At 46.6% G+C, this 27,279-nt stretch overlaps 1 protein-coding gene across 1 annotated transcript in view; it reads left to right on the top strand.

The window, feature by feature from the left end:
* Positions 1-27,279, top strand: part of LOC119978167 (DENN domain-containing protein 2C-like) — a 62,737-nt gene that overhangs the window by 14,810 nt on the left and 20,648 nt on the right. The window contains exons 5-11 of the mRNA XM_038819601.1: positions 1,360-1,404; positions 4,311-4,498; positions 6,439-6,548; positions 12,000-12,069; positions 13,333-13,410; positions 16,044-16,184; positions 26,753-26,901. Of these exons, the coding sequence (XP_038675529.1) occupies positions 1,360-1,404; positions 4,311-4,498; positions 6,439-6,548; positions 12,000-12,069; positions 13,333-13,410; positions 16,044-16,184; positions 26,753-26,901 (781 nt within the window). The remainder of the gene's footprint in view (positions 1-1,359; positions 1,405-4,310; positions 4,499-6,438; positions 6,549-11,999; positions 12,070-13,332; positions 13,411-16,043; positions 16,185-26,752; positions 26,902-27,279) is intronic.

Genomic DNA, 27,279 nt, shown 5'->3' with positions numbered 1-27,279 from the left:
ACATTCTCCCCGTGTCTGCATGGGTTTCGCCCCCACAACCCAAAAATGTGCAGATTAGATGGATTGGCCACACTAAAAAAAATTGTCCCTTAATTGGAAAAAATAATTGGGTAATCTAAATTTATATATTAAAAAAAAATAAAGATTTGGAGGAAAATAAGGGCAGCACGGTAGTATAGTGGCTAGCACAGTTGCTTCACAGCTCCAGGGTCCCAGGTTCGATTCCCAGCTGCATCACTGCCTGTGCAGAGTCTGCATGTTCTCCCCGTGTCTGCGTGGGCTGCCTCCAGGTGCTCTGCTTTCCTCCCACAGAGCAAAGATGTGCAGGTTAGGTGGATTAGCCATGATAAATTGCCCTCAGTGTCCAAAAAAGGTTAGGTAGGGTTACTGGGTTACGGGGATAGGGTGGAGGCGTGGTCTTGAGTAGGGTGCTCTTTCCAAGAGTCGGTGCAGACTCGATGGGCTGAATGGCCTCCTCCTACACTGTAGATTCTCTGATGATAACTCATATGAGACCTACGGAGTTGGAGCAATTAGTCTCCCCATGAGCCTCGTTGAGTACGAGCTCACCCACTGAGGGGCGAGGAGCCCATGGACAAGATAATGGACTTGGATATAAAAGTTGGCCAGACTTGGAACCGACACCTCTGACCTGGCTGGGATCTGAAGAGTATTGTATATGTTATGACTTTGCAATAAAACTAGTTTCTCTTTATTCACTCGCCTAGGACTGGTCTGTGGTCACTAAAATTGTGTTAGGATGATTGTCGAAAAATTAGATCTCCAGTGACTAAACTTTGGGCAGCCCTGGTTTAATATGTCTACTGGAGTAGCTCCTGTAGCATCGCTCAGTAGTTTAGTGCATTGTCTCATCATGTGCAATATAGTTTTCTGCTAAGGAGCTGCTGTGCTCACTTTATGTTGATGTGGTCTACTTATTTAGAACCGGAGTCTTGTGCCATTGATTGGGTAGGGAATGGTGTAATTAGAAGGTGCAAATCAGAAAAGAGGATTCTGGAAGTCTGAAATAATGTGTGGAAATACTTAGCAGGTCAGGCTGCATTGTGTAGTGAGAGAAACAAGGTTAATATTTCAGATCTACGACCTTTCGTTGGAGCCGGACCTTCCTCTTAATAACGGAGCAACTGAAAGAAAACACCAATATCCATTTGTTGTTGGTATGTTGGGGTCAGGGGCTACTTTGTAAGCTTATCTGTTTCTTGTGCAAGGGTGAAGTGGTCTCACCGTTCAATTGCAATGTTGGTGTCACAGGTTGTGCTTTGGGGAGCTGTGATTCAGTCTTTTAAGCTAAATACAGTTCATGCCTTGCAAATTCACATATGTTCTTGTATCTTTCAGATGAGAACAGTGAGACAGAGAGTGATACAGAGGAACAACAGAAAGGTAAGGGATTACCCAGATGGCAACAAGTGCACGGTGGCACAGTGGTTACCATTGTAACTTTGCAGCCCCAGGGACCCGGTTTGAATTACTCCCTTGGGTGACTGTTTGGGGGTTTGCAAGTTCACCGCTACGTGGGTTTCCTCCGGGTGCTGCAGTTTCCTCCCACAGTCCAAAGATGTTCACCTTAGGTGGATTGGCCATGATAAATTGCCCCTTAGTGTCCAAAGATGTCCCAGGTTCCACCCCGGTCCCGGGTCACTGTCCGTGTGGAGTTTGCACATTCTCCCTGTGTCTGCGTGGGTTCATCCCCACAACCCAAAGATGTGCAGGGTAGATGGATTGGCCACACTAAATTGCCCCTTAATTGGAAAAGAAAGTAATTGGATACTCTAAATTTATTTTTAAAAGTGTCCAAAGATATGCAGGTTAGTTGGGGTTACAGGCCAGGGGAGTGGGCCTGGGTAGGGTGCTCTTTAAGAGTGTCGATGCAGAATCGATGGGCTGAATGGTCTCCTTCTGCACGATAGGATTCTATGATTTTAGAGGCATGTTATCAACAGTGGCTCGTATCCTAGTGAGAAAGGGCTGGAAGAGTGGGTTGTGAAAGGTATTGAAGGTCAATCTGTAACCTCTTTTACAGAAAGCAATGCTTTCCATTCTGAGAAAGCAATGCAACCCTCAGTGTGTCAGTATCGGATCACCATGGAATATCATGGAATCCCTACAATAGGCCATTCAACCCATTGAGTCTGCACCGACTCTTCGAAAGAGCACTCTACCTAGGCCCGCTCCCCCACCTTATCCCCGTAACCCTACCTAACTTGCACATTTTTGGACACCTAAGGGGTAATTTAGCATTGTCAGTTCACCTAACCTGCACATCTTTAGCCTGGAGTACGAGTACAGGAACCTGCACTACCAAACCATACCAGCATTTGGGCTCCACTTGAGTCTTCACTCATCCGCTTTCAGCAAACCCGATCAGCATAACTTTTCTCCCCATGAGGCACATAGCCTCCCCTTTAAATGCATCTACACTACTCACTTAAAACTCTCTCTGCTGCAAAAATCCCAGTCACCCTGGTTACAAAACCTTTGGTCTAACATTGCCAGCTGAACTTTGCGTTCCATACCATCCTCCTGGGTTTCCTCATGCTTCCTGTGTCTGGAAATGTCCTTATTGTTCCTCTTGAAGCCTTTACACGAAGAAGGTGGGTCTGGTTAGCTCAACCAGCACCGGCCTGTGAGAAAGATTATAAATTGGGAGGTGCGTCCTGTAGTGGTATTGAAACCCATGGTAATGCTTTAGGGACCCAGGTTTGAATCCCACTGTGGCGTATGGTGGGATTTGAATTCCATGAAAATCTGGAATTTCAAGTCTTTTGATGACCACAAAGCCGTTGTTGGTTGTCAAGAACCCATCTGGCTCACTGGATAAAAGCAAACGACTGCGGATGCTGGAATCTGAAACGAAAGAAAATGCTGGAAAATCTCAGCAGGTCTGGCAGCATCTGTAGGGAGAGAAAAGAGCTAATGTTTCGAGTCCGATGGCTCTTTGTCAAAGCTAACAGACAGAGTGGGAAATATTTATACTGTGGAGTGAGAATGAGAGATGAGTCATAGCCACAGAAACTCGGGGAAACCGGCTGCTAATGGCCACAGAAACCAAGCGGAAAAAGTGCTAAAGGCAGTCCCCCAGAGAGGACAAAAGATGTGAAAGGCCAAACAGCAGGGAAACTAACTTCAGAGGATGAACTGTAGATGTGGAGGGAGGGGAAGGGGTAAGCAAAGAGGAGAAAGGTGTAGGAAAGGTGGCACGCTATAGCCTTCCGGCCTGAACATCGAATTCAACAACGTCAGATGATCAGCTCTACCCCACCTTGACCCATTTGTTTTCATTTCATTTTAACTGCCGTTTACCATTTCTTTCTTTTTTAATATATATTTAATTCTCCCCCCCCCCCCCCCCCCCCCCCCCCCCAATTCTTATCCACCTTTCCTTCACCTTTCTCTTCTTTGCTTCACCCATCCCCTCCCCCCATATCTACAGATCATCCTCTGATGTTAGTTTCTCTGCTGTTTGGCCGTTCAAATATTTTGTTCTCTCTGGGGACTGCCATTAGCACTCTTTCCCCTTGGTTTCTGTGGCTATTAGCACCCGGTTTCCCTGGGTTTCTGTGGCTATGACTCATCTGTCATGCTCACTCCACAGTATAAATATTTCCCACTTTGTTAGCTTTGACAAAGAGTCATCGGACTCTAAACGTAAGCTATTTTCTCTCCCTACAGATGCTGCCAGGCCTGCTCAGATTTTCCAGCATTTTCTCTTTCCCGTCTGGCTCACTAAAGTTCTTTCTGGAAATAAATCTGCCTCCTTATCTAGTCAGCGATGCCTCCCCCCTCCCCCCAATTCCGATGAATGAATGAGAAAAACCTCAATCATTTGTAGCAATGCCTGCAATCTGATACCTCCAGGCAGGTCCGTACTAATTAGATCTGTTTTAATGAATTCAGCAAGAAAATTGCTCTTCATAGCGATAAAGAAAAGATCACTCTGGAGGGAAGGTTTTTGCTTGAATGGGAAAAACAATCAACCACTTTACTGTGGGGATATCTGGTGTTCAGAGCAAGATCATTGAGCGAAATGTAGCAGGTATAACTGCATTAATTGATCTAGACGACATATAAACCAGACTTTCCCATTTACAAATGAAGATACATATTATGTCATTAATTTTGGAGGACCCTTTGGAACTTTTTCTTGGGTCCCGAGGTGGCTTCAGGACACTTGGTTGAGAACCCTGGTGTATCAGACTCTTTCTGCCTGCCTGTTACCCGGTTTTTATCAATCGTAATTCTCATGGTATTCCTGATTCAATTTGTCTTTCTGTCCTGGCTGTTTACAGCTCACAATCAGCGCTTGGTACACGTCCATTCTACGCTGAAAAGGAACGCCCGCTATCAAACCCTTGAGCGAGACTTAATCGAGTTACAGGAACAGAAACTTTTTGAGTACTTTGTGGTCGTCTCACTTCGGAAGAAAGCTCTCGCGAACACCTATGAACCTCTGGTCACTCAGCAGTTTCCTAGTAAGGTGAGATGGGTAACATCGTATATGTGAATGAGTGAGCAAGCTGACACCGTGCAGACACATCTTCCTACCAGTGACACGGAATGAGAATTCTTGTACTCTCCACCCAGAACAACATCAGACATGTTTATGGCGACCTCTGTTCCCTTTCATTAAGGAAATACCACACTGGACTTGTTCAGTGTTCCTTTCCACTCCATTCTTACCCTTATTCTATGGGGGCCAGGGATGATCCAGGCACTAATTACTCCCTCTCCTGTCATCTAATGAGTTGATGGTCACCCTGCCGCTTCTAGCTTTAAACAGCTTCCTGCATCTCAGCCTTTCTTGTCTCTTTCTTTGCCTTCCTGACACAGCCGTGTCTCCTCCCAACATGCTCACTGGTTTAAATTACTACTGTCTCCAACTCAAATTATTTTCCCAATCCTCAGAAACGCAGAACCTTCCTCAATCTTCCCTTCCTCAACTCTACAGTCCTTCAAAGAACTGAAATTGGAGGTCATTTTCATCACTACTTCCTTTCTTGGCTGTCCTGTATTACAAGCCTTGTCCCGTTACCTTCTTTCAGTGTAGCAGTGAACTTCTCACTTCTTCAAAAGCCATCAACGACAGCGCAGTCATTACTTGCCTCCAATACACTGAACTAAGAATATGTTTGAACTTCCAGTTTACTATTGCGACCGCAGATGAGACAGATTATGAAGAGTGGAGAGAAATTAATGAAATGCCTTAAATTTTTATTGTCATGTAGAATTTATGGCACAGTGCCTCCTCCCACTCCAGTTATTTCATCCCACATAATCAACATATTCTCCTATTCCTTTCTCCCTCATGGACTTATCTAGATTCCTGTCAATTATGCTAAATGCCTCAACTACTCCATGTGATAGTGAATTAAAATTTGATATTGTCCCTTCAGTCCTCGATTAGCTATTTTCCTGGTAAGTTAAAATCTTTATCATCTGTTGAACAGTGAGATCCGCTACAGCTCAGGTTTTCTCCCAAAGCAGTTCATGAATTCAACAGAGTGGCTCCCATGTGCAGCCCCATGACATCTCTGAGGTGAAAGTGATACACCGCATGCACGGAGTGAGTGGGTTAAAATGCTGCAAGATATCAGTTATTCATGTATAAATCTTATACTGATTAATAGTGCTTTGTGTAAATTTATAGCTCCCTGTATATGCTTTTCTGGTTTAGCCCAATGCAGTCAGTTTGTCAGGATGTTGCTTTGCTACTTGTTGGAATGATTGAGCTGGTCACAATGAGTGGCCAATGTTATTTTTAGCATGTACCTTGATAAAAGCTGACACCCTCTTTCATTCCCATCTGTGAAATTGATGCAGAAAATCCAAGATGTGCAAACCCTCATCCTTCACTTGCTGTGTGTGTCTGCCATTTGTTTTTTTTAAATTTAGATTACCCAATTATTTTTTCCAATTAAGGGGCAATTTAGCATGGCCAATCCACCTACTCTGCACATTTTTGGGTTGTGGGGGCGAAACCCATGCAGACACGGGGAGAATGTGCAAACTCCACACGGACAGTGACCCAGAGTCAGGATCGAACCTGGGACCTCGGTGTCATGAGGCAGCTGTGCTAACCACTAGGCCACCGTGCTGCCCGTGACTGCCATTTGTGAGGGAAGGTCATCAAATGAGATCACTGTGTTGGCTGTGATGGAAACAGGAGTTTCTTCCTTTTTTTTTTGACCCAGTCCTTTCCCTTCCCTTCTGGTACTTGAGAAACCAGCATCAGCTTTTGCAACAAGAATGTCCAGGTGTCAAAGGACAATTGACATTCATTGAACTAAATGTCACTGGTGCCTCCAACTGGGCTGAAAATAGTCAGCGGAGAAATATAAAGAACTCCTGAGCTCTGTCTGTTGACTGTAATAATGCAAAGTTACTTCACGGGAGACTTGTTTGTGTGTTCTCGTGTAGCTGGAGAAGTCGACGAGGCAGGCCCGTGACGCTGAGGAAGGCCTGAAAATGATCCCCCAGTTCTGCTTTCCAGATGTCAGTGAATGGGTCGCAGTTTCTCAATTGACCAGGTACATGTGAGGTGTTTGGTGGGAATGAAATCTGGGCTGCATGCCATGTAAAAGCATTTGGAATAATCTCATAAATATAGGCTCACAGTAGTTTACTACACCTTACTCCAGGAGATTAACCGACTGCAAATTCTCCTCGGATGCTGTCTGTGGCTGTTAAGTGCGGCAACAGCAACACAGCTAGCAGCAAAGTTTCAATAGTGCACCAGGAATAGCTCCCAGAAAATTCCAAAAATCAAAAGGAAGATTTGCATTTATACAGTAGCTTTCTTTTTAAAAAAAATAAATTTAGAATACCCAATTATTTTTTTTCCAATTAAGGGGCAATTTAGGGTGGCCAATCCACCTACCCTACACATCTTCTTTGGGTTGTGGGGGCGAAACCCACGCAGACATGGGGAGAATGTGCTACAGCAGCTTCCCTGACCACAGCAAATGGAAGTATTTTGAAGTGTAGTCACTGTTTTAATATGTGAAATACCCCAGCCAGTTTTCACACAGGACAGTCTCGCAAACAGCAGTGTGATCATGACCTGATGGTTCATGTTGTTTAATGGATAAATATTGGTCACAGTACTGGGGAGAACTCCCGTTTATTACCAAAGTAGTACACCCGCCTGAAAGGACCGCTAGGTGCTCAGTTAAACCATCTCATCTGAAAGTGAGACAATGCAGCACTCGGTACGGCAGTGGGAATGTCTGTCTAAATTATAAGGAGGCAAGTCCTGATGACTGTCTTGTGTTTGGGGGGGGGGGAAGAGAGTGCTGATGTGCTCTCGTGGTGGGGAGTGCTGATGCAGTTCTCTTGATGGGAAGGGTGGGGGGGGAGTGCTGATGCTGTACTTGTGAAAGGGGGGTGCTGATGCTGTTTTCTTGGGGGGGGGCACGGGTGGGGGAGTGCTAATGCCGTTTTCTTGGGGGTCAGGCAGGGAGTGCTGATGCCGTTTTCTTGGGGGGGGGCGCGGGTGGGGGAGTGCTAATGCTGTTTTCTTTGGGGGGGGTGGGGGTGGGGGGGGGGGAGTGCTGATGCTGTTTTATTGATGGGGGAGGAGTGCTGATTTCATTCTTGTGATAGGTGATGGGGGGGCGATTGCTGATGGAGTTCTTGTGTGCAGGGGAGGGGAGTACTGATGGCGTTCTCGTGATAGGTGATGGGGGGGTGAGTGCTGATAGCGTTCTCATGATAGGTGATTTGGGGGCGGGGGGAGGAGTGCTGATGCATTCTCTGATTTGATTTATTATTGTCACATGTATTAGTATACAGTGAAAAGTATTGTTTCTTGCATGCTGTACAAACAATGCATACCGTACATAGGGAAGGAAGAAGAGACTGCAGAATATAATGTTACAGTTATAGCAAGGTGTAGAGTAAAGATCAACTTAATTCGAGGTAGGTCCATTCAAAGTCTGATAGCAGTAGGGAAGAAGCGGTTGGTACGTGACCTCAAACTTTGGTATCTTTTTCCTGACGGAAGAAGGTGGAAGAGAGTATGTCCGCGGTGCGTGGGGTCCTTAATTATGCTGGCTGCCTTTGAGGCAGCGGGAATTATAGATAGTCAATGGAAGGGAGGCTGGTTTGCGCGATGGACTGGGCTACATTCACAACCTTTTGTAGTTTCCTGTGGTCTTGGGCAGAGCAGGATCCATACCAAGCTGTGATACAACCAGAAAGAATGCTTTCTATGGTGCATCTGTACAAGTTGGTGACATGTCAAATTTCCTCAGTCTTCTGAGAAAGTAGAATCGTTGGTGGGCTTTCTTAACTATAGTGTCGGCATGGGGGAACCAGGACAGGCTGTTGGTGATTTGTACACCTAAAAACATGAAGCTCTCGATATTTCATTCCCATTGATGTAGACAGGGGCATGTTCTCCACTACGCTTTCTGAAGTCGATGACAATCTCCTTTGTTTTGTTGACATTGAGGGAGAGATTATTGTCGTCGCACCAGTTCACCAGATTCTCTATCTCATTCCTGTACTCCGTCTCATCAATGTTTGAAATCAGACCCACTACTGTGGTGTCATCAGCAAATTTGAAAATAGAGTTGGAGGGGAATTTGGCGCCACAGTCATAGGTGTACAAGGAGCATAGTAGGGGCTGAGGACACGGCCTTATGGGGCACCAGTGTTGAGGATGATTGTGGAGGAGGTGTTGTTGCCTATCTTTACTGATTGTGGCCTGTGGGTTAGAAAGTTCAGGATCCAGTAGCAGAGGGAGGAGCCGAGGCCAAGGCCACGGAGTTTGGAGATGGGTTTTGTAGGAATTATGGTGTTGAAGACTGAGCTGTAGTCAATAAATAGGAGTTTGACATAGATGTTTTGTTATCGAGGTGTTCCAAGGTAAAGTGCAGGGCCATGGAGATGGCGTCTGCTGTGGACCTATTGCAGCGGTAGGCAAACTGTAGTGGATCAAGGCAATCCGGGAGGCTGGAGTTGATTTTGTGCCATGACTAACCTTTCGAAGCACTTCATGATGATGGATGTCAGAGCCACTGAATGATAGTTATTAAGGCATGCTGCTTGACTTGTGATAGACAATCTGCTTTTTCTCTTTGACACAAAGTGTTGTTGTGGTCAATAGTGAGGAGCAAGGCCTTGGATTACAGGATGATACAGACGGGCTGGTTAGATGGGCAGAAGAGTAGCAAACGGAATTTAACCATGAAAAGTGTGAGGTAACGCATTTTGGGAGGACTAACGAGGCAAGGGAGTATATAATATATAATCAGACTCCAAGAAGTGCAGGGATTCAGACGGAGCTTGGTGTGCATGTTCACAAATCTCTGAAGATAGTACAGTAGTCCCCCGTTATACCGCGCTCCGCAATACCGCGGTTCGCGATATACCGCGGGGGGGGGCTTATGGACCCCAACTGTCAGTTGTGTCAATTTCAGCGGCCGGCTCACTTTGATCCGGAGAGGGAAGCTGCTCTCTCACTGAAACAATCAGCCGGCCGCTGAAATTGACACTGCCCGCTGCTCTCTCCCTCCAATCCAACTTTTAAGTTTTAATGTTTCTGATTGGAGGGAGAGAGCAGCGGGCAGTGTCAATTTCAGCGGCCGGCTGATTGCTTCAGTGAGAGCAGCTTCCCTCTCTGGATCAAAGTGAGCCGTCCGCTGAAATTGACACTGCCCGCTGCTCTCTCCCTCCAATCAGAAACATTAAAACTTAAAAGTTGGATTGGAGGGAGAGAGCAGCCGGCAGTGTCAATTTCAGCGGCCGGCTGATTGTTTCAGTGAGAGAGCAGCTTCCCTCTCCGGATCAAAGTGAGCCGGCCGCTGAAATTGACACTGTTTTAATTGGATCCACGATGGGGGTTTTAAATTTCTTTAAAAATCTATGCTAGCGCTTCCCATTGTGAGTCTACGGGGGTCTGACCTCTCCCCCCGCCCCCCGTAGACTCACAATGGGAAGCGCTAGCATAGATTTTTAAATAAATTTAAAACCCCCATCATGGATATCCGCGGCTCGGATGCAACGCGGGTGGCTGTCTTGGACCCCAACACCCGCGTTATAAAGGGGGACTACTGTAGTGTGGTGATTGTATATCTGTGTAGATGCAATACAACTGAACAAGCACTAGAGGGAGCACAGGAGAGATATAAATACAGACAAACAGGAAGTCAGGACACACTTCACAGAACGGGAACTGGTAGCAAAACCTAGACAAGCAGCATCGATGTAACTAAGTTAAGCACTGAAGAGAGAACGAACTTACAATAAAGCATCTACTTCAACTTTAAGACTACGAGCTTTATTAAGACACAAGGAACAACACAAGTAGGACAGGTAGATAAGCTGGTTAAGAAAGCATATGGGATTCTTGCCTTTTATTAATTGAGGCATTGAATATAAGAGCAGGGAGGTTATGCTGGAGCTGTATTAGCTGGTTAGGCCCCATGCTAGAGTACTGTGTGCAGCTCTGGTCACCACACTATACAAAAGAAGTGATTGCACTGGAGAGGGTGCAGAGGAGATTCACCAGGATGTTGCCTGGACCGGAGCGTTTTGACTATCAAGAGAGACTGAATAGGCTGTGGTTGTTTTCCCTGAAGTAGAAAAGGCTGAGGGGGGACCTGATTGAGGTGTATAAAATTATGAGGGGCATAGATAGGGTAGATAGGAGGGAACTTTTCCCCTTAGCGGAGGGGTCAATAACCGGGCGGCATAGAGTTAAGGTAAAGGGGCAGGAGGTTTAGAGATGTGAGGAAAACCATTTTCACCCAGAGGGTGATTGGAATCTGGAACTCACTGCCTGAAAGAGTGGTAGAGGCGGGAACCCTCGCAACATTTAAGAAGTATTTAGATGAGCACTTGAAATGCCAGAGTATTCAAGGCTACGGACCAAGTGCTGGAAACTGGGATTAGAATAAATAGATGCTTTATGGCCGACACAATCAGGGTGTCCAAAATAAGTGCTTAAACATTGAATTCCGGGTGAAGCACTGAGGAAAAAGAAAAAGTCTTATAGAACAGCACAGAACAGGCCCTTCGGCCCTCGATGTTGTGCCGAGCCATGATCACCCTACTCAAACCCACGTATCCACCCTATACCCGTAACCCTTGTGGTCTCTCTGCTCAGTGACGACCTTTATTAAATGAGGACCCTTAAAAAAAAAAAGAGGAGGTGGGTTCATTCAGAGCCACACGTAACAGTGACAGGACTCCTAAACCGGACAACTGTGTTGGGAAGTGCTTGTTCACATGGGGTAATCAAACTTCAGTCCTCACTGGTCAGAGGCAAAACACTGTAGGCTGCTTGAAGAGGCAGTTGACAATATGATTGAGGTGTCATTTTTATTCTTTGATGGGATGCGAGCATTGTTGAGGAGGCCAGCAGTTATTACCCATCCTAATTATCCTTCAGAAGGTGGTGGCGAGCCATCTTTTGAACCGCTGTAGTTCCTGAGATGTAGGTACACCCACAGTGCTGTTGGGGAGGGAGAGTTCCAGAATTTTGACCCAGCAACAGTGAAGGAATGGCAATATATTTCCAAGTCAGCATGATGTGTGGCTTGGAGGGGAACCTCCCAGGTGGTGATGTTACCATGCGTTTGCTGCCCTTGTCCTTCTCGGTGGTAGAGGTCACTGGTACGACAGGTGCTGCATAAGGGGCCTTGACGTGGGTGGTGATTTGAGTTTCGATGGAAAGGGGGGAGACAGCTGAGTCAGTGGTCCTCTTGGTTATCAGCAGTGCACAAGCAGCAAAAATCCACCAGATCAAATATTGCACTCCAGGGAACTATGGTGGGTTAACCAGAATCCTGGAGTGTCTGAATCACCTAATATGAAAACAGATGGTGTTGCTGATAAGTTTGTCCTTTGCTGATGCCTGTGTGTGGACACTGAAGGGTGAGTCATTCTATCTGTTTATCTGTTTGATGTGAGCGGGAATGTTCTCCTGATGAATTCAGTGCCTGTTATCAGACCATCATTCATTATATCAACAGCGAAACCTTTTCCTTTGTTCTGACCGGTGAGGATGGAAGCAGGAGGTTTGGATACTGTCGGAAACTCTTGGTAAGTCCTTTGCTCCAAATTCGCGGTTGTGTGAACAGTGTAAATGTGACGATTTGTACAGAGCCCCTTTTCAGCAATTACAGCTAAAATGTTGCAGAATAGTGAGCTGGTCTCGCTGCACCCAGGCTAAGTAAATAGCCCCCACAATAGTCCTTACACACACACACACACACACACACACACACACACACACACACACGGATGAAGGGGCCTAGTGAAAATCAAAGGAATGCAGCCTCTTAAAGGCACGTCTCTGCCAATTTCAAACCATATTGGATATTTTGGGATCTTTGTTTTTGCTTGAAGGTCTTTGCAAAGTCTGCTTGGGAAGGGGGCAGGGAGTGATGGCTGACCACGAGAGGCAATGAAAGGAGCCTGTGAAGAAATGGTAGTGCCCAGATCTCCAGATTAGCCGCTGATTAAAGTGGATGTGTAGGGGCAGAGAGAGCTGCCCCATCAGACACTGGACAATGCTCACCCCATTGGACAGCTCTGCTCTGTACCTGGCAGTGGGACAGTTACTGGCACTGCCTTGGCTGGGGTGCCTTTGCAGCAGTTGCCAAGGCCTGGTCCGAGCAGAGGCAATTCTGCTGGGTCTTTGCTGGAAATAGAGAACAGGACCGTGGGCTTGATTGTAAAATTGCTGAACTGAAAACGTATTGTAAATATACCAGCCTATTATTGGGCTGAGCCACTCGCTGCATGGGGGTGGTATTGGGCTGAGCTACTTGCTGTGTTGGGGGGGAACATTGGGTTCAGCCACTTGCTGAGTTGGGGGGAAAGAGCGATGGACTGAGCCACTTGCTGTGTTTGGAGGGCCGGGGGGGGGGGGGGGGCGCAAAGTGTTATGGGGGGGGGGGGGTGTATTGGGCTGATCCACTTGCTGTGTTTGGGGGGGGGGGTGTATTGGCTTGAGCCACCCACTGTGTTTTGGGTAGCGGGGGGAGCGTTTGGCTGAGCCACTTGCTGAGTTTGGGGGGTGGTGTATTGGGCTGAGCCACTCAGTGTTGCGTGGAGGGAGGGCATGCATTGAATTGAGCCACTCACTATGTTGTGGGGGATGGGGATAGTGATGGTGTATTGGACTGAGCCACTACTGTACCATGTTGGGGTGGGTGGGGTGAACCATTCACTGTGTGGAGGGGCCAGTAGTTTGCTGCTTTGTGCCCGAGCTCTTTCAAGTAGTAATTCTCATTTTGATGCTATCAAACTATTTTTGGCAGTCTATCTTTAATTCCTTTTTATTTCTTGTGTTTATTTCAGCCGAATGGGAAAGGTAAAAGGCTGCCGGAGGTTTACTGTATAGTCAGTCGGCTGGGCTGCTTCAACCTCTTCTCAAAGGTGAGATCGGATGTAACCGCCCGATGCCCATCCAGCGCTGAGTGCTAATGCCCCACATTGCTGTCTACACTGCCCCATCCCATCACCGTAACCTCCAGGCATTGGTGGTTTTTCTGGAAATTGGTGAATTGAGGCCCTGAGATCTGCTGTTGATGAGCAGCTCAGTCCTGCAGCAGTGCAGGATCTTGTCACTCGCAGCTTAGACAGAGACAGACGGTACATGGGGCACCACTTTCCAAAAGTGTTTAAACTTGGTGTTGCTTCCAGCCTGGAAAGGCAGTGAGAAATCAAACAAGCAGTGTTGTTCACACAAACCTCTGGAAATGAATCCTTCCACAAACATTACAAGACAATCAGACAGTTGCGTCTAACCGGACTGTGCTGTTTACCCTGTACGTGAGCAAACAGTTGCAATTACCTCCTTCCCCCAATCCCTGCAAACCCTGTTCCTTCCTCCCTGTAATCTAACCTTGAACATTTGCGTTGTTTCTAGTTTCACAAACCTTAACCCTGGGAAGGAATTCCATAACCACACAACTTTGTCAAGGTGTGTGTGTGTGTGTCGGGCTCTTGCGGAGGGTAGGTGCCAATCTGATGGGCCAAATGGCGGCCTCCTTCTGCACTGTAGGAATTCTATGGTTTACTGGGTTGCTGCACTCATCACCCCTCAGAATTGGCCTCTGAACTACTGAGAATTGTTTCAAATACAACAACAACCCCCATGTTTGTATAGCACCGTTAAAATGTTATTACAATGTTATCTGCTCTCTCTTTTTGGCAGGTTTTCTGTTTGCTTTAGGATTCCAGGTTCGGGCAGCACGGTGGCGCAGTGATTAGGTGGCGCAATGGTCAGCACTGCTGCTTACGGCGCTGAGGACCTGAGTTCAATCCTGGCCCCAGGTCACTGTCCGTGTGGACTTTGCACATTCTCCCCGTGTCTGGGTGGGCTTCACCCCCACAACCCAAAGATGTGCAGGTTGGGTGGATTGGCTACACTAAATTGCCCCTAAATTGGAAAAAAAAAAGAATACTGTTTTAAAAAAAAAATTTAAAATTCCAGATTCAATCAAGTTGATTAAAATTCCGGGCACTTTTATTGTTGATTCACTTCAGGCCCTTGCTGTTTGATATGTGGATAGCTAATATAATCGCCTGTGTGTTGGCGGGAGCATGGTCACCCATGCCCTGTTTCTGGAGATGAGGGGTTTCTTCACCCCTCTTTTGTTTGGGGGGGGGGGGTCTGTCTGTACTGAGACAGGTGGGGGTGGGCAGGGGGAGAGGGTATGGCTGTGAGGGTGGCTGCCTGTCTGTCCACATGTGCACAGAAACAAGACCAAGGCTTTAAATAACTTCACCTCCATTTCCTGATCCCAGCAACCCCCCACCCCTCATGCTTGGGAGAAAATGTCAGCGCTTCCATCGAGGTCCTGGATGTCCGGTACTGACTCACAATCCACCAGATAAAAGACCACGAATAATTCCTGACCAAACAAATCTCGGATGTGCTAAAGTAGGAAACACACAGGAAGCAGCAGTGAGGCTGTGTGGCCTTGCCTCGGCCTGTTGTTTGGGGCTCGGGGTCATGTGTATTTGAAGGAGTTTTTGAGTATTTCCTTTGGCAGCCTCTCGTGTCTTTAGGGAGAAGATCCAGGGTGATGCAACAACATCACTTAGTTTCGCTGATTGCACAAGTGATTGAGCCGAAAATTAATTTGGGCTATTTATTCCAAAGATTGTTCTTTATTCAGGAGCAGCTATAAATATCCTTGTATCAGAACATAAAGGCAGATCCTGACTGTGTTTGCAGGCTGTTTTGAAAATAGCACTGAAAGCGACAAAGATAATCAGTAGAACCGAATGATCAATCGATACTGGCCCAGGCTGAGACGGGTCATGTGATTCACTGGCCAGAACATTGTCAGAATTTATCTTCAATTTTCTCCATTGTTGCGATCTCAGCACAGATAGTTGGAAAAAAAAAAATTTGGTGTACCCAATTCTTTTTTTCCAATTAAGGGGCAATTTAGCATGGCTGATTCACCTAACCTGCACATTTTTTGGTTGGGGGGGGGGTGGGTTTGACCCATGCAGACATTGGGAGAATGTGCAAACTCCACACAGACACTGACCTGTGACTGGGATCGAACCAGGATCCTCGGCGCCATGAGTCAGCAGTGCTAACCACTGCACCACCGTGCTTCCCTATCTCAGCACAGATAGCTGATTGATTTAACAGCAAGCTCCTTTTGTAAGTAAGCTTATTTGTCATTCTGGCCTCCCCGTTGAGAAGGTGCTCTCTTTTTCCAATCCCAACATCTTCCCCCCCGCCCCCCCCCCCTTCACTTACTAATTACTAAGTAACCTTCTCATGCTCGAGCAATTAAAATTAGCATTATTATAATTTGACGTCTCAATGTGGGAAGTGTGGAGTTGCTCTGGATGAATGATGTAAGATGGGCTGAATGGCTGTCCTCTGTAATGATATTCTCTACAGTACTAGGGCATCTGCAGGATGCCCAATAAGAGGCCCTGCCCTCACCCACTGATTGGAACAGTGCACGTGACCTCATCCATACACCGAACCCTATCTCTGTTCATCTTCACATGTGTCTCTTTCTGTGTGCACGCCCCAGATTCTGGATGAAGTGGACAAAAGAAGGGAGATTTCGCCAGCCCTGGTCTATCCTTTCATGCGCAGTGTGATGGAAGCTCCATTCCCAGCGCCCGGCCGAGTGATCACAGTGAAAAACTTTCTTCCAGGGTCAGGAAATGAGGTAAAAATCAGTACGTTTACTCGGATACAGTCATCTGGATGAAAGATAGTGTGGAATAGTGGGCCAGGACTGCAGGGGTGGGTCGGCCAAGGTGGGAGGAAAAGATGGGCTCGGGCCATGAGGCGGAGTGGGGGTTGGGGGGGGTTTGTGGGATGCTATGTGGGGGTGGAAGGTCTGATGAAAAATGTTTGCTTGCCCCCATTCCTAGACTTGACACAGTATATATTTTTAGAAAGAGAATTATATTATTAACAGTTGGTAAATTATTAATCTAGGGTGGATAAATGGGAAGGAGTAGATGTCATGTATTTGGATTTCCGAAAGGAATGCGATAAGATGCCACATAAATGGTTAATACACTGGATCAAAAGCTTGTAGTGTTGGGGGTGATGTGTAATAGCACGGATGGAGAATTGAGTAACAGGAGTCTGGATAAATAAATTTTCCAGTTGGCAAACTGTAATAAATGGAGTCCTCCAGGGATCAGTGCCTAAGGCAATTATCATAGATTATCATAGAATTTAAGGGCAGCACGGTGGCCTAGTGGTTAGCACAGCTGCATCACGGCGCTGAGGTCCCAGGTTCGATCCCGGCTCTGGGTCACTGTCCGTGTGGAGTTTGCACATTCTCCCCGTGTCTGCGTGGGTTTCGCCCCCACAACCCAAAAATGTGCAGAGTAGGTGGATTGGCCGCACTAAATTGCCCCTTAATTGGAAAAAATAATTGGGTAATCTAAATTTATTTTTAAAAAATCATAGAATTTACCGTGCAGAAGGAGGCCATTCGGCCCATCGAGTCTGCACCGGCTCTTGGAAAGAGCACCCTACCCAAGGTCAACACCTCCACCCTATCCCCATAACCCAGTAACCCCACCCAACAGTAAGGGCAATTTTGGACACTAAGGGCAATTTATCATGGCCAATCCACCTAACCGGCACATCTTTGGACTGTGGGAGGAAACTGGAGCACCCGGAGGAAACCCACACAGACACTGGGAGAACGTGCAGACTCTGCACAGACAGTGACCTAGCAGGGAATCGAACCTGGGACCCTGGCGCTGTGACACCACGGTGCTAATCACTTGTGCTACCGTGCTGCCCTTGATCACTTTGGCAGAAAGAATAGAGAAACAGAATATTATTTAAAGGGAGAGACTGCAGTACAGAGGGATTTGGGGTCATCGTACATTAACCACAAAAGGTTAACATGCAAGATACAGCAAGTATTTGGGAAGGCAAGTACAGTATAATGTTGGCCTTTATTGTAAAGGGGATGGGGGTGGAATATAAAAGTAGGGAAGTCTTGCCACAACTGTAAAGGGCATTGGTGAGACCAGGGAGGCAGTGGCATAATGGTAGTGTCACTGGACTAGTAAACCAGAGTCCTAGTGTAATGCTCTGGGGACCCAGGTTCAAATCCTGCCACTGCAGATGGTGAAATTTGAATTCAATAAAGAAAAATCTGTAATTAAAAGTTTAATGATGACCATAAAGCCATTGTCGTAAAAACCCTCCTGGTTCACCAATGTACTTTAGGGAAGGAAATCTGCTGTCCTTACCTGGTCTGGCCTACTTGTGACTCCAGATCCACAGCAATGTGGTTGACTCTTAACTGCCCCCTCAAGGGCAATAGGGAGGGCCCGCAATAGCCTGCAACACCCGCATTCCATGAATAAATAAATAAAAAACACCTTGGAGTAGTGTGTACAGTTTTGGTTTCCTTCAGGATTATTCCTGCTCACTCCTGGGTTGAAGGAATTGACTTAATGAGAAAGGTTGGGCCTATCCTCGCAGAGTTCAGAAGAACGAGAGATAATCTTAGTGAAACATAAAAGTCTGAGAGGGCTTGACCGAGTCTGTGCTGGGAGGATGTTTCCCCTCATGGAGGAATCTAGAACGAGGGGACACATTTGAAAAAACAATAAATTTAAGCCTGGGGCAAGGAGGAATTTCTTCTCAGATGGTCATTAGTCTTTGGAATGCTCTACCCTAGCGAGCAGTGCAGGCTGGGTTATTGAATATATTCAAAGCTGAGATTGTTGATCAGCAAGGGGACAGGTACGAAAGTGAAGTTAAGACCACAATCTGATCTTATTGAATGGCAGAGCAGGTTTGATGGGCTGAATGGTCTACACCTGCTCATATTTCTTCCTATCCCATCTATTCAGAGTTAGTAGTTTATTAAGAATTCAGGGTAGTCAATAGGTGTTTCATATAACAATTACAGGTCAGGAACATAACCCAAATTATTACGTGCTTTCTAGTGGGGGAAGTAATTTTCTTTCGACTTTTTCCTGCAGTGCGCTGTTTTTCGGGAATTGCTGAGCATTGCTTGTGACAGCCATTGGCCGACTCATTTCCTCAGGGCAATGTCTTGACCAATCGGGGTCAAGCTACCTGGTTTAAATTTCAAACAATGCTTGTCAGTTAACTGTCGGTCACCAGCAACTGGTACATTCTCCATGGCAATGCCTCTACCAATCCAGAGTCCACTTGCCAACCAGCCAGCGCACACTTCTTGTTCAGTACAAATTGTTGTTTTCCTCTTATATTTGTAGTCTAGTGAAGTGTCCTGATGAGTGCAAGATGAAAACCTTTGACATGCCTCTGTTTTTCAGCAATACTCAAGTTCTGTATCAGCAAATGATTGTTTGAACACATCCGAGCTCAATGAAGGATAGATGTTTTAGCAATTCTGTAGTTCTACCAATCCCACCTCAGTGGCAGCTTCTAATTTTAATATTCAACAGGAGAATACTAATCTGTAGAGACCAATCTGGGAATCGGTCCTCACTGTCTGATTTCACTCTAGTAGGAAGATTTATTAATGAGTTGTCTGTCACTCCAAGACCTGCTCCTACTCACCTAGGTCTCGTGGCTATCATTGCCATGGTAACTAGATAAAATGAGCAACAAAGGAGATTACAAGGGGATGAGAGAAGAACTAGCTAAGGTAGACTGGGAGCTAAGACTTTATGGTGGAACAGTTGAGGAACAGTGGAGAACCTTCCAAGCGATTTTTCACAGTGCTCAGCAAAGGTTTATACCAACAAAAAGGAAGGACGGAAGAAAGAGGGAAAATCGACCGTGGATATCTAAGGAAATAAGGGAGAGTATCAAATTGAAGGAAAAAGCATATTAAGTGGCAAAGATTGCTGGGAGATTAGAGGACTGGGAAATCCTTAGGGGGCAACAGAAAGCTACTAAAAAAGCTATAAAGAAGAGTAAGATAGAGTATGAGAGTAAACTTGCTCAGAATATAAAAACAGACAGTAAAAGTTTTTACAAATATATAAGACAAAAAAGAGTGGCTAAGGTAAATATTGGTCCTTTAGAGGATGAGAAGGGAGTTTTAATAATGGGAGATGAGGAAATGGCTGAGGAACTGAACAGGTTTTTTGGGTCGGTCTTCACAGTGGAAGACACAAATAACATGCCAGCGACTGATAGAAATGAGGCTATGACAGGTGAGGACCTTGAGAGGATTGTTATCACTAAGGAGGGAGTGATGGGCAAGCTAATGGGGCTAAAGGTAGACAAGTCTCCTGGCCCTGATGGAATGCATCCCAGAGTGCTAAAAGAGATGGCTAGGGAAATTGCAGATGCACTAGTGATAATTTACCGAAATTCACTAGACTCTGGGGTGGTCCCGGTGGATTGGAAATTAGCAAACGTGACGCCACTGTTTAAAAAAAGGAGGTAGGCAGAAAGCAGGAAATTATAGGCCAGTGAGTTTAACTTCGGTAATAGGGAAGATGCTGGAATCTATCATCAAGGAAGAAATTGCGAGGCATCTGGATAGAAATTGTCCCATTGGGCAGACGCAGCATGGGTTCGTTAAAGGCAGGTCATGCCTAACTAATTTAGTGGAATTTTTTGAGGACATTACCAGTGCAGTAGATAACGGGGAGCCGATGGATGTGGTATATCTGGATTTCCAGAAAGCCTTTGACAAGGTGCCACACAAAAGGTTGCTGCATAAGATAAAGATGCATGGCATTAAGGGTAAAGTAGTAGCATGGATAGAGGATTGGTTAATTAATAGAAAGCAAAGAGTTGGGATAAATGGGTGTTTCTCTGGTTGGCAATCAGTAGCTAGTGGTGTCCCTCAGGGATCCGTGTTGGGCCCACAATTGTTCACAATTTACATTGATGATTTGGAGTTGGGGACCAAGGGCAATGTGTCCAAGTTTGCAGATGACACTAAGATGAGTGGTAAAGCGAAAAGTGCAGAGGATACTGGAAGTCTGCAGAGGGATTTGGATAGGTTAAGTGAATGGGCTCGGGTCTGGCAGATGGAATACAATGTTGACAAATGTGAGGTTATCCATTTTGGTAGGAATAACAGCAAACGGGATTATTATTTAAACGATAAAATATTAAAGCATGCCGCTGTTCAGAGAGACTTGGGTGTGCTAGTGCATGAGTCACAGAAGGTTGGTTTACAAGTGCAACAGGTGATTAAGAAGGCAAATGGAATTTTGTCCTTCATTGCTAGAGGGATGGAGTTTAAGACTAGGGAGGTTATGTTGCAATTGTATAAGGTGTTAGTGCGGCCACACCTGGAGTATTGTGTTCAGTTTTGGTCTCCTTACTTGAGAAAGGACGTACTGGCGCTGGAGGGTGTGCAGAGGAGATTCACTAGGTTAATCCCAGAGCTGAAGGGGTTGGATTATGAGGAGAGGTTGAGTAGACTGGGACTGTACTCGTTGGAATTTAGAAGGATGAGGGGGGATCTTATAGAAACATTTAAAATTATGAAGGGAATAGATAGGATAGATGCGGGCAGGTTGTTTCCACTGGCGGGTGACAGCAGAACTAGGGGGCATAGCCTCAAAATAAGGGGAAGTAGATTTAGGACTGAGTTTAGGAGGAACTTCCTCACTCAAAGGGTTGTGAACCTATGGAATTCCTTGCCCAGTGAAGCAGTTGAGGCTCCTTCATTACATGTTTTTAAGGTAAAGATAGATAGTTTTTTGAAGAATAAAGGGATTAAGGGTTATGGTGTTCGGGCCGGAAAGTGGAGCTGAGTCCACAAAAGATCAGCCATGCTCTAATTGAATGGCGGAGCAGGCTCGAGGGGCCAGATGGCCTACTCCTGCTCCTAGTTCTTATGTTCTTATAACACTGTTTACTGGGGAGTTAAATTCAAGCAATTCTCTTGGATTACTTTGTTCTTGATTAAACTGCCCAAGCCCATCAATGGTATTATTTTCACTTCAGTAGGGACTTTATAGAGAAAGGAGCAACACACACAAACCTCGGCTTAAAAGTTTCTCGTCTGAGGATTCAGTGCGCACACTCCTATCCTGAACTGAACCTGGAGCAGGTATTCCTGCATGCAATCTCTCTTCACAACAATGTGCATCAGCTCACTCTTACTGGCCACTAGTGACAGCTGCTGTTACTATCACTATCGGTGGTTACTATGGTCAGTTGTTGTGAAGGGATACTGTTGTAAGGTTGTATGTTGTGTAATGAAGGGGTCTAGAGTAGGCTAGTCCAGCATGCGGGCTGGAAGCCCCTCCGTGTGGCCCCAGGAGCGATTGTTAAGATGGCTTGGTGAATTTGGATATCTCATCAGCAGACAGATCCTACAATCGGAGCCTAGTTTTCTCCCATGTTTGCTGCTGATAGGCTCATTAGCAGCAAACATGGCGGAGAAACATCTGTGATTGGAGGGGCAGTGACCACGGCAACTACACGTATTCGAAGATGGAGAGAGAGAGACACAGGAGCTCATGGGGCCTCTGTTCCCCATGCTTTTTCCGTGGGCAGGCTGTGTTCCCGAGCTGCCGGTGCTCTGGCCTGGGTTTAATTATCAATTTACAGTGGTTTTTGTTTTGCTCAGCAATTGTTTTTTTTTCATACATCAGTTTTTTTAAAGTTCATATGTAATGTTGTGTCAAACCTTATCTTTCCAAAATTTGTGGCCTAGTGGTTAGCACAGCTGCCTCACGGCGCTGAGGTCCCAGGTTGGATAATCTAAATTTATAAAAAGAAAAAAAAAAAAATCTTTCCAAAATTTGATTATCGGCCTCCCCTGGAGTGCGAGGAAAATTTTAATTGAGAAAAGGTTGGACAAGCCTGGTCTACAGGCTGTACAGTTGAACAATAAATGTTTATTCGTAACACTATATATATGTTTATTCGTAACAGTATAGACAAGTTAGAGTCCTGACTTGGTGCTATCTTCATGCTGACTTCTACAGACTCACTCCAACAATTTGCGACTCCCATGTGAGTCTCTGCATCATCAGGTGGATGTTACTGTTTCGCCAGTTCCACATTAGCCCTCACATTCCGTAACATCCTCATACTACAGTTACTGTTGCTTATTACCACACAGTTATCATCACTAGTTACTGTTTCATTCATTAAAGGATGTGGACATCGCTGACTAGGCCAACATTTATTGCCCATCCCTAATTGCTCCTGGGAAGGTAATGGTGCTTTCATGAACCGCTGCAAGCTGAGGCCGTGTCTGTCAAGTGGATATGAAAAGCTCCATGGAACAGTGATGTGCTGAGCAGATGCACATCAGGTGGCTCTCCTCCAGAACATAACCAAGTAGACACTTTGAGGTGAATTTAGCCCGAACATTCAACAGCAACACGCCCTCAATTGAGAAACAAAAGGAATGAAGCCAGCATGTCTGAAAATGGGAGCTCGAGAGGCTGAAGGGACGGCAGGAGTGGAGGAAAAGGCATCAGGAACAGGTGGACGAGCTGGTGGACCCATGAGGCGAGGGAGCCCTGGCCACCCAGGAGAGAGGGAGACCGATGCCCCGAGCATCATGGTCAGCGGTGTCTTGGACAGGGCACTAGTGGCACTAGTAAACGTGACCCAAAGGGTTCCTGGCGGACTTGGACAAAACGTTCACACCAACCCTGGCCCCACACCTACGGGAAATTGTTCACAGATTCGTTAGAGAGGGGCACCCTGCCTCTAACACCAGGCCACAATATCGCGGATACCCCAAAAAGACAAAGACCTGACGGAATGCAGGTCGTATAGACCCATTTTGCTGTTCAATGTAGACGCGAAGACACTTGTGAAAGTCCTGGCTAAGAGACCGGAGAACTGCGTACTAGAGGTGGTCGCAGAGGACCAGACGGGCTTTGTCAAGGGTAGACAGCTATCTGCGAACATCAGACGGCTGCTGAATGTGATAATGACCCCCCCCCCCCAAATGGGGAGAGAACACCAGAGGTGATCGTCTCCCTGGATGCAGAACAGACCTTCAGCAGAGTTGAATGGAAGTACCTCATAGAGGTACTGGAGCAGTTTGGGCTGGGGATGGGGTTCACCTTGTGAGTGAAACTCCCCCCAAGGTGAGCATTCGGACCAACACCGCCAGCTCTGAATATTTCCAGCTGCACAGAGGCACAAGGCAGGGATGCCCATTGTACCCGCTCCTGTTCACCCTGGCAATCGAACCCCTGGCGATGGCTTTGCGAGACGCGAAAGGTTGGAAGGGTATCCAAAGCGGAGGCAGCGAGCACAAAATCTCACTCTTGAGGATGACCTGCTCCTTTGCATCTCGGACCCACAGAAGGACTTGAAAGTAATCAGCAAGCTCCTGGGAGAGTTCGGGGCCTTCTCGGGCTACAGACTGGGCAAGAGCAAGGCATTCCAGGTGAACCCGAACGGGGGAGGGGCAGAGCTGGAGGGACTACCATTCAAACTAAGCCAAAGCAAATTCATCTACCTGGGCATCCAGATAGCCCATGACTGGACACGGATTCACAATGGAACCTGAACAGTCTGACAGAGGAAGTTAAACAGGATCTACAGAGGTAGGATGCAGTTATGCTTTCCCTGGCCGGGAGGCTGCTGATTAACAAGATGACCGTGTTGTGAAGGTACCTCTTCCCGTTCAGATCCCTACTGATCTTCATTCCCAAGGCCATTTTCCCAGGGATAGACAAAAAGATCATGGCGTTCAGCCCTTCCGAACCTGCAATACTACCACTGGGCAGCCAAAGCCAAGAGGTGAGAGGATGGATACGAGAACCGAATACGGAATGGGTGAAGCTGGAGGAGTGGTAGCCACATTAAGGACATGGAACCAAATGAGACAACATTTTGGTTTAACCGAGATGTCCTCCGAGGCCCCCATCTGCAGTAACCACAAATTCCCACTAGCCCTGCTAGACACCACCTTTAAGAAGTGGAGACAGGACGGGGGACGTTAGTGGTCAGGGACTTTTACGTAAGGGACAGATGCATAAACCTAGACAAATTAATGGAAGAACTGGAGCTACTGAAAGGTCAGGAGCTCCGGCACCTACAAATCAAAAAACTTTCTCCGCAAGGAAATGTTGAGGTACCCTCGGGCCCCGAGAGACGCTTTACTGGGCACGGACAATAGGGAAAAGGGGTGCTGTGGGGACATTTACGGACGACTTCTAGAAAGGGCAAGAACTACACTGGATGGAGCTCAGCAGAAATGGGAGGACGAACCCGGAATGGAAGTGGGGTGGGGACTCTGGAATGAAGCACTAAGTAGGGCCAACTCCTCCACCTCCTGTGCAAGGCTAAGCCTCATGCAGTTTAAAGTGATGCACCTAACCAGAACCCAAGTTAGCAGGTTCATAGATCATAGAATTTACAGTGCAGAAGGAGGCCATTCGGCCCGTCGAGTCTGTACCGGCTCTTGGAACGAGCACCCTACCCAAGGTCAACACCTCCACCCTATCCCCATAACCCAGTAACCCCACCCAACACTAAGGGCAATTTTGGACACTAAGGGCAATTTATCATGGCCAATCCACCTAACCTGCACATCTTTGGACTGTGGGAGGAAACCCACGCGCACACGGGGAGGATGTGCAGACTCCGCACAGACAGTGACCCAAGCCGGAATCGAACCTGGGACCCTGGAGCTGTGAAACGATTGTGCTTCCACAATGCTACCGTGCTGCCCAGCTTCCCAGAGGTGGAGGACAAACGTGAATGGTGCCAAGGGGGCCCGGCCAACCATGCCCACATGTCTCAGGTTCTGGACTGCCTTCTTCGAGGTAATGTCCAAGGTTTTGGAGTTGAGGGTGGAGTCGTGCCCGAGAGTTCCCGTCCTCGGGGTTTCGGACCAGCCAGAACTACATATGGGGATGAGGACTGATGCCCTGGCTTTTGTTTCCTTAATCGCACACTGGAGAATCCTGCTCGACTGGCGATCAGCAACACCACCGATAGCTGCAGACTGGTTGGCAGACCTATCTGAATTTATTCACCTGGAGAAGATAAAGCTCACCATCTGAGGGTCGGACGGGGGCTTCCACAATGCGTGGGGGCCAGGGGGCCATTCATCAGCCTGTTCCAAGATCTGTTTGAAGTCAATAGTGACTAGGAAGGAAGGGAGGAGGTGGGGACTGATGTGGGCAGACAAGAACACACAGAACAGAGGGGAACAAGTTTTGGGGGGGAGGGGGGAGGGGGGAACGAGCAAAGAACCCAGGGAAGTATTGGGGAGAGTCATGGAAAAAGAGTAAAGGGGACAGTGGGCAGAGAGCCTCGCACTCCAGCAAAGCCACAAGGACAACAGCAGGAATTGCATAAGGAAGGAAAGGAGTATGACAATGCGACACCCAGGATGAAAGGTGGTGCCAGGAGGGAGCCCGACTACCAACGGAGGAGGGGGTGGGCCAACAGAAAGGTATATAAGAAATATGTGCTTTAATTGTCAAACTGTTAAAATTGGAAAATGCCAATAAAAATATTTAAAATAAAAATGAAGTTCCATGGCACTATTTCAAAGCAAAAGAAAGAGTTCTCACTGCCCTGCGTGCTATTTATCCGTTCCATCAACATCACCAAATGAGATTATCTTGGTACTATCACATTGTTGTTTGTGGGAGTTTGGTGTGCACAAAATGGCTGCCATGTTTCCCTTCATTGCAACAGTCACCGCAGTTCTGAAGTAATTAATTGACTGAAGAACTTTGGGATGTCCAGAGGATGTAAGAGACACTATAAAAATGCAAGTCTTTCTTTCTTTCCTTGGAGCGTTAGATGAGGCATTGTGCTTGAGCTGTGTAGGTCTCTGTTACACCTCGGGCCCTGTGTTCACAACTAGTGACCGAGGTACAAGTGAAGAGCGGAATCCTGGGAGCTGCACTGAGGAAGGGTTGCATGGCTGCTGCTCAGGATCTTGAGAACTGAGTAACGAAGAATGCTGAACAACTTAGGACTTGGAAGGAGGCTTTTGAGAAAATCTTGTATAGATCCATGTTAGAATAGAAAATGTTAATCCTGACTTTCTAATTTGAGGCAAATCCCAGCTATGGGACTAGGACAGACAGGTACAACTCGGAACAGGCAAATATGTCTATACCAAAAAACATTTCTTCACTCAATCCTGATATATGGTTGCCTTTGGTGGAGAAGTGGGAGCAAAGAGTCCGAACTCCTCCTAACAGGTAGCCAGATGTGAATTGGAAGGGCCATAGATTTCTGCGCAAGGATTAATGTTGTAACATTGGCATTTACCATGGATGTGAGCTACTGCTTGTCATTGCTAATTGCTGTTATATTGGCACACACTGACACAAAGCCACTCTCCCTCAGGTGATTGAACTCTGTAGGCCCACAGATTCAAGACTGGAACACGTTGACTTTGAATGTCTCTTTGGCTGTCTCAATGTCCGACATGTGATCCATGTGTTTGCCTCTTTGCTGCTGGAACGGAGAGTGATTTTCATTGCAGACAAGCTCAGGTAAGGCGGTGAAATCAACACTACTCTTACGACACCCTGGGCTAGTATGCGGTCAATTCCAGCTTCACTTGGCCCAGAGTCACAACACAAGTGAATTAATCAATAATTTTCTTTGAAAAACTACCCTAAGGGCAGGATCCTCAGGCTGCATTTGTCCGGCAACTGAAGAATCCCACCCGAGGTCAATGGGGTTCTCCATTGTACACAGCTCGCCCATAACGTTCTTGAGACGGGTGTGGTGAGAGATTCCAGCCCCAAGTCTTTGGCCCTTGGCTGCCTAATAATTACAGACACCAGGATTGTAAATGTAAATACTGTATAGTTACTTTTTTGTTTAACAAGAACTGTGATGAAATATACATCAAATACAACTGGTTA

Source organism: Scyliorhinus canicula, chromosome 15 (assembly GCF_902713615.1).
Source record: "Scyliorhinus canicula chromosome 15, sScyCan1.1, whole genome shotgun sequence".
In the NCBI taxonomy this organism is placed as follows: Eukaryota; Metazoa; Chordata; class Chondrichthyes; order Carcharhiniformes; family Scyliorhinidae; genus Scyliorhinus; species Scyliorhinus canicula.
This window is presented reverse-complemented; position numbering and strand designations above follow the sequence as displayed.